Raw genomic sequence first — 8517 nt, 5'->3', positions numbered from 1 at the left:
GTTCTGTCATTTCCCTATGCAGCACTGTTTATGAAAGGAGCTTTATAAATAAAATTACCTTGACTTGTAAAGCACATTTAACTGGGTTTTGAATTATGCTATATATAATATATATTATTGTTATTATTAATATTGTTGTTATTATTATAATTATCTTTACATCATTTCCTCCTCGTCATCAGTTCTTTAATACATATGTAGCCGGACGTGGGCCGGTTTGACTTATTTAACTGCTGGAGTGAATCATCTCGCTCACAGACGATCTTGGTTTTTTGGTCCCGTCTCCTCCTGTCAGCTCGGGCTAACTCATCGGACTCCTCACCTCACTCCACGCGCCCAGCAGCCGTGCCGTACCGTGCCAAAGCGGGCATGACAAGAACCGGACCATAGAGCAACACGTGTGGGCGCAGTAATGGAGAAGCATCCGAGGCTCCTAAGGTCGAGGCTCTTCCGGGGACACACGCAGGTGGAGGTGGCCCTGAATAACAGTGCGTTGGGCTGGAGGGACACTGACCGGAGCAGAAAACGAAGCTCAGGATTCAGCAGCTTATCCGGAACAGGTGAGTGATAGAGATTTTGTCGCGATTCCACGGAAAACAGCTTCGGTGTCGTGTCTCTAAACTTCAGGAACACGTGCTAAACAACTCGAGTTAACACAGTCGTGCACAACATAAGAAGGAAACAATCATAACTAAAACTCGTTCTCCCTGTTAATCCTTTCCTGTTGGATATGAGAACTCTGTTTGTCAGGATCGTGTTGACGCAGCAGCTGTCAGGTCAGGCAGTGACAGTGGCCGGGGGTCTGCACACTGACAGCAGCAGGTGACATAGGTGCAGGCTTCTCAGGCAGAGACAATTAGCAGACCCTGTTTCCTAAAAGCGAGCACTACCAGAGGCTGACTGTCATTTGATACAAGTCTCCCAGGATAAGAGTGGATTCTCTCCCCCCCACACACACACTCAGACTCATGCATGAAAGCTGCTCTTCTGCCCCATGTCATCTCATGTCTGGAGTATTTATCCAGGAGAGTTTGAGAAAGACAAACTAGGCAGGACATACGATTTTTCTAGTCTTAATAATGATAATAATAAACTTATTTGTATAGCCCCTTTCATACAATAAATGCATCTCAAAGAGCTTTACATGTATTACTAAACCCATTCATTCATACCTCTGGTTTGACTCTCACTTGACCTCAAAGCTGGAGTGTATTGCAAGTATTTAACATTGTAGACTTATTTTAACCTTTTATTATGCATCGTAACTATTAAACATAAAAACTTGTTTTACATATGTGTCACACGGCGTCATAAAACGGTTGGTTTTTCCATTTCTGCTCCAACATGTGACTAGCTACTTACATAACTGATGGCTATTCGTACTAAACAAATGTTTTAACAGGCTAAGACGAACGTTATGTTTGAATGTCTCAATGACCTAATTAAATAAACGGGTTGTCTGAAACCAGCTCGTAGTTACTTATAACTGAGGGGAAACTTGACACACAGACACAATGTGCTTTTCCACCACAGGTTTCTAAAACATATAAGTTCAGGAACTCTCCCCAAGGGTAAATGTTCCTGCAGCGCACAGTGATTTATGTTTCTGCGGCAGAGCCAAAGCCCTGATGTGCAGATACAGTAAATTAGACTGTTGAACACTGAGATGATGGTGCATGAATCGAGGTGTACAGTTGTATTTGCTCATGGTTGTAAAATATCAATTTTTTACCACATAGCCAGATTAAAAACTGGCAGAATAAAGGGAAGAAAATAAAAAAGTAACACAGCACATCATGCATAACACAATTATAACCAAAGTCAGAGTTAAAGTAGGTATATGGTGGTGATATCAAAAAGGGACACAAACAATTCCCAACTCCAGTTAACTTCAGGGTCCCATTACCAGTTGTCTTCATTTTATAATCTCAGTCTCTCCGGGTTCAGAGACTTTGACATTCATCCCAGCCACACATCAGATATGGGTACACAGTCTACAGCTTCCTCATACAGAGAATGAGCAGAAAAGTGATTCGTTTTTTTAAATATTGGAAAAAGCTAACAAGCTACTTGCTTGCGTAAAAAAGGCTGTTTTGTATGTTAAAAATGTTCCAAGTCACGAATACCAGATACCTATCTCATCATCCTAACATTTCTGGAGCTGCTGCTTCCTCATTCTTGTTTGCCACGAGTGGAGTGTCCTTGTCTTTTACAACCAAATTATGACGTATGTTTTTAAATTTGGGTAAACCAAGTTTAAAAAAGGGCATTAACTCTTTTTCCACTGCCAGTGGGGAAGTTAAATCTCTGTTTTCTTTCCCTGATGGTTCATGTTTGATGTCATGAACACACAGAGACACTCTCACCTCACTGTTGTTTCAAATTACTGCAGAAGCCAGTTCAATACCTCTGTCAACTGCAGAGTTTGACCTGAGAGTGAATGCAGATTGAACCTTCAGAAAGGTTCCAAGCTCGGACATTTTTGGGGATAAAACATTTTTTTCTGAAATTCAAAGGGTGGTTTCTCCTCAAAAATGTCCCTCTTCCTTAAGCACTATTTAAGACCGACATCACATGTTGTGTCAACAGACAGCTATGCACCGCCTTCCAATTTCTAAACAAGCCAGACTCTAAGCATACACTGGATTAACGGTATGTATCTTAAATTCTCTCTAATTTCACTGCTGTTGCAGAGCGTTGTCCCAAACGTTGGTCTTTTCCATCCTTTCTATCGGAAACCATTTAATCTAGACGTCCCTCTGACCTCCCGGGGCTAATGTTTGTTCATCTAGATGAGGTCCCTGGTCTGCAATTGCTCTCCCACATCCAGAGGTGTGATTACAGCTGGCACTGCACACTCAGGTTTAAACCCGGCCATTGACCTTCCTCAAAGTGGTATCAAGTGCCCCATAATAACCTGCCATAAAGACTTTCATTTGATGAGTCAACGCTCAACGCAGCAACACCAAAGCATTGTGACAAGAGCAGTTCAGTTCACGCTTGAGTTAGAAATCAAAACAAGGATGTTTGCCAGTAATAACACACAATACATAATTTCTTCGACAATAAATATTGTTGTTAAAGAAACGGAATGGTGTCACCTTCATTTCTGATAAATTCAAATAACTTGAAAGTGAAAATGGCTGATTCTAGTTTATCATTCGTGGCTGATACATTGGAGTTAATCAGTTACTCTAGTTGAGATATTGTTTCTCGCTGTATCTGGTGTCCAATTGTTTGTCATGTTGTTGACATCATCGGCTGCTGAAACACCCCACGCTTCCCTGCCTGTGTGTGGGTATATCCCTGTGTGTGTTTACCTTAGATTTGGAACTGCCCAAATTTCACGGCTGTCTGAGTCTATCAGGTGAAATGAATGTCCCTGAGATACGTCTCTCGAGCTGGTAGATTTGTTTCCTCTCTTTTGTTTGGTGTTTATAAACCAGCTCCTCACTTACACGGTCTTAAATTGAGCTCAAATACCGAAGATGAAGAAGTATGTCAGTGGCAGGATGGGTTATTTTTCTTTTCCGCTTACCTTCGTATTTTTCAATTAAGTTTACTGAAAATTAAAACTAAAAAGTGTGACGAATCAGAATTCTGGGAGAAATATGGTAGATAGGATGAGACGCGGTAGCTGGTACAAATTTAGAATGTTTCTATCAAGAAACATTGAGAGAATGAATGAGTGGAGAGAGGTAAAGAAAAGTTCATCCTCGCAGAAAATAATGCAGCGTGACTCAAATTAGACAATTCTTCCTCAGCCTGTATTTTCCATTTTTACCCAAACATCAAACTGATGTGCGAGTGCTCTACATGTCCAGATGAATTGTTTTGAGCAGTAAACATCACTCTGGCCTTTTATGTTTTGACTTACACAGCATTAGTGCGTGTTACTGGGTGATATTTAGTGGATTTGGTCGAATCAGAGCATCCGTCAGTCAGGATAACCCTAGTCAGATGTTATTTGTATACACACAAAGACTCGCTGTCACAGAAACGCACATCAAATCCAGTCGCTGAGGAGGAATGATCTCAGAGTCTAGAGTAAATCTAGAATAAGTTATGGCATATTCTGTAGAGAGCGTCTCCCCTTCCCTTCAAATCTCTTTGAATACTTGCTGAGGCCCTCTGAGCCGGGGTATTTCTCCTGGCCAGGGGGGGTTTAGATATTAGCTTTTACACGAGGTATATAGGATACAGGATAAAATCCCTTCACAAAGTCCAAATATTATTAGTAAAAAAGCAAAACCTGAATTTGTTTGGTCTCAATCCAGATATTTGAGTGAACATTGTTATCCTTTTGTTGCTCTCGATTAGTCATTAGAACAATTAGGGTTCATCCTCAAGGGACCATAAATGTCTGTACAAAATGTCAATGTAATTCAGCCAGTCTTCTGGAATTGATTGATTAATCAACTGCTGTTTATAACAGTTAATCAAGCTGCTTTTGGACATGCACTGAAAAACGTCCAGAAGGGTTGTATGTGAGGATATACAAATACCTGGACATTATCCGGAACTTTTCCTGCCAACTACAGAGTACAATTCACAAAAAAATGCAAAGCACTGCAAAAATCCAAAAGAAGCTCACGACAATTACAGAGAATTCAGTTTAATTTGACTCTAATTGACTGGTACCCGTTTTGGCACGGGTAGTGAACTCACAGTATCACTACTGCACCTCCAGCGGCTGTTCTCCTGTTATCCCTTCCACCTTGGCTGCCCTTTCTCCTCCATCTGTTTGCCTAAGCATTGGCTTAACAAAACCGGCGCACCTGGGGGGAAATCCACGTCTTGTCTGACAGCTCACTGCCATGTGTACCCAGGCAGATCTGTGCTTTGTAATCTAAAGCTGGTGCTCAATGCACAGCCCTGTCTGTACATTGAGAGACAGCTACAGAGGGAGGGAGAGAGATACAGGGAAATAAACGCTGCCAGAAAACAACAGCTGGAGTTTGGGTAAACTGCACTGTTTTATACCTTATTTGTACAGTTACCCAAGACTATGTTCAATAAAAGTAAAGAATAGGATCTCTAAAGCTAATTACGCTGTGCAATAAGCTGAAGAACAATGTCGGAGCCCCGCAGCTATCGCCTGATGATAAATTAGCCTCTGTGTGTAATATTTGTGGGCCTCTTGTATACAGAAGGCATTACCTTTTCGAGCTATTTTATCCAGACGACATGTGAATACAGATAAATTACCAAGCCGATGGACAATCCCTTTCAGTTCATGTGTTCCGCTTCTTTTGTTCTCCACAGGGACTGTTTACCTGCAGGCAAACAAATCCTGCTCAAACATGATTGGTCAAACTAGAAACGGATACCAGATAACAGCAAAAAAAAATTTGATTATACTACAACTACTTAAATGGACCCTGCTTCCACTTACATCCACTATTGGGCCAAATAATCTTAAGTATTATGTTGAATCCCCAAGAACATAAACAGTTATATCACACCCTCAGTTGAATCTTATCTCCTCGCTTCCACCTGCATTCCATGTCACTTGGTATACAATATGTATGAGCAAAACAGGAATGACATAAACACAACAGAAACAGTGTTGGAACGCCTAAGTAAGTATTTTCTTAGGCTTGCACTGGCTGGTCCTCTAACACGTTGTCAGTGCCAAACCAGAGTAACAATAAAGGGATTACATATTGATCCACTGTGTACAGGGACTGGTGCAGAGGACAACAACAGAATGTGAATATGATGACAGCTTCGTGTTGTTGGAGGACTAAAAGATGACGAAGGAAAGGCGCCACGCTGTCACAGATATCTTTAAAACAAACGTCAACTCTTGCGGACAAACATACTTTCAAGAATTAAGCTGAATTAAGATCGAATAGAGTAAAATCATCTCCAGATTTCACATACACCACTGCACAAACATGTGGCTCCAAATTACATCAGAAGTGCGAGGTGGAGGTACCATATCTCAGATATGTAATCGGCATTCTGTTCAAAGGGAGGAAGTGGAGACCCATTGTCCTTTATGTGCTGTAAATAGGTTGTACCGTCCGCTGCTCATTGATCTTCTATTAGAAGTACCTGTAAAAAAAAAAAATTGCTGTTAGTTTGCAAATGCATAGCTGTGAATTCTCCTGCAACAGAAGTTCAAAAACTAACCCTACAAGACCTTACTATGCAAACAAAGCTTATAAAACCAAATATGTCGCCAAGAAGTCCAGATGCATGTCACCATTGGGTCCTTTGGGTCTGACCGAGCCAAGCCTTCATAGCCTTCAGCGTCATACTCTTGATATTACATGGTGGATTGTGTTTCTACCAAAACCTCATGAGCTCTGTTGCATTTACACAAAGATCCTCTTTGTTCAATTATTATCGGACAAAGTTATTACCAAGACCAGTGGCTGTCAAACGAGTCCTGCTTGACTCTTGGACTCTTTACTGATTTTAGCTTTAGGCTTAACTCCGTCCTATAATAGACATTCTTAAAAAAACATTAGTAGCCTCTGTCCTACACCTGAATTGGGACCATTGGGGCCATTCTCACATATAGGATTAAGCTGGAGGGACAAAACAACAGATCACAGATTGTAGTTATCAGTGAGCGGAGGTCGAATTTCACAAAACATACTTCATCTAAATTTCCTATGCAGACTTTACCCATACTTAATTTTAGGCCCTCTGAGAAGTAATAATCACCGCTTCGTTACACAGGTCACCGCCTGTAGATTTCCACAATCTGCCTAATTTGAATGAGCCACCGGTGTAAGCAATCCTGTGCATAACAAATTCACAGATTGTTCAAATATCTGCACACCAGTCATGGCTCTTAAACTGTGTTCACTGTGAAGCGCAGGTGTTAATCCATCTCATATGGCCACGGTGGAAAGCGGTCGCACCCTGGCCCCTGAGGACTCAGATGTGTCTAGCCCAGTGGAGAAAGGCAGTAACAATGCCAGTGCGAGGGATTACACTCCCACTGAGGGCAGAGCATCGCCTTGCCACTGCCAGAATTTGAGGTCCAGTAACACATGCCAGGCTTAGGGAATAAATCTCTGTTTCACTCCTTGTTCTCATTTCACGTGGCCGTCTCTTTGAACCTGGCCTCGTTCCCGTGGCAGTCAACCTCTCGTGTGATCAACTGAAACCTGAACTCAAAACCTGACAGGTTGTTTACACTTGCGTGCCAAGAACTCTTATACCAATATTAAAAAGATATGTGTTACTTTGTAAGCTTCTAAGGGACAAACAGTAGAACCACATGGATCTGATAAGACTTACTGGAAATGAGAAAATCATCAACAAAAGCAACGTAAACCGTTCACTCATTAACAACTGAAAGCTAGAAAATGAGGCTGGAGCAATTTTGAAGGTGATGTGGTGCAGTTTAGTCCATATACTTAGTTGAATTTAGCTTTAGACTCATGGGTGCATATCGTTTAAACTGGAATATTTTTCTTTGTTTCAGTCTTCTTCTCTAACTCTACAAGCAAACCTATTTCCCTAAAGATTATACTGTATTTGCCCCTCTAATATTATTACCACCTGTACGCAACCATTTATAGAATCATCTCCATAAGTCTATACATCTACCTCTGCCTAGCTCTATTTGAACAGCTTCTGGCGCAGTGGGAGATTAAATGAAGTTCTTTATTTTTTTCACAGTTAAAAGTCTTTGTAAGAAAATACTGATATCAATACGACCAAGAAATCTCTAGTGTTTTCAGTGGGCTCAGTCGGGAAATCGCAAACACAAAGGGTCACGCTCCAGGTCGCACTGATCACTCATGCTTTGACTGTTGTTGAAATGACAATAATATTGTTTGCTTTTAATTTTCATGCAGTGGAGGCTGCTCTCCTCGTGACTGATCGTTCTTAGCTTGTGTCCCTGAAATTTTAGAGCTCGTCCTCTTAGGCACTGTCGTCACATTCAAATCTTTGGAGCAACTGAAGCTGCAGTAATGTTAAAACTTAGATTATTCGGTAAAGTGATGAAAAAATTATGTAAATGATATATGCCATTCATCCTAAATCACTTGATCACAGGAGTAAAATAGGCAAAGTAGAGGGTCAAATAAGATACAAAGTGCATATGAGTTATAGGCTGACCACACCCACCCATTCACTTCCCACTATCTAGGGACTTGTATGTAGAGGACCACACAGTGAGAGCATCTGCAAAACAAATTCGGACAGAACTCATCGCATTTCCTCTGCACTGGTATTTACGTCATTGTCGCAGCATTATGACGTACAGCAGCAATGTCTTAAAATGAATTTAATGTTTATTTTACACTTGCTCTGATGACATATAGAGTAGAATCGGCTAAGACAAGACTGAAAGGCATTGTGGGAAGCAACTCACGGACAGCTATTGATGATATAGTGATAAGAGAGTGATTTTGGACACAGCCACGGAGAAAAGGAAATAAATCAATTGAAACAAAGGGATGCTTACTCCAGGCGACTCCACACATGCACAGTCTAAATGTGGGGGTCTGGCTGTAAGTGTTGCGCACAGGCAGCGAGGCGTGGACC

General features: G+C 41.3%; 1 protein-coding gene across 1 annotated transcript in view; it reads left to right on the top strand.

Annotated features, from left to right (window-relative positions):
- The first annotated feature begins 297 nt into the window (after positions 1 to 297).
- The window catches only part of cerk (ceramide kinase), a 35189-nt gene continuing 26969 nt past the window's right edge, over positions 298 to 8517 (top strand). The window contains exon 1 of the mRNA XM_062382743.1: positions 298 to 560. Within this exon, the coding sequence (XP_062238727.1) occupies positions 413 to 560 (148 nt within the window). The 5' untranslated portion in view covers positions 298 to 412. The remainder of the gene's footprint in view (positions 561 to 8517) is intronic.

The sequence above is a fragment of the Platichthys flesus genome, chromosome 23, assembly GCF_949316205.1.
Source record: "Platichthys flesus chromosome 23, fPlaFle2.1, whole genome shotgun sequence".
In the NCBI taxonomy this organism is placed as follows: Eukaryota; Metazoa; Chordata; class Actinopteri; order Pleuronectiformes; family Pleuronectidae; genus Platichthys; species Platichthys flesus.
Note: the sequence above shows the minus strand (reverse complement) of the source record. Positions and strands in the feature narration are given on the sequence as shown.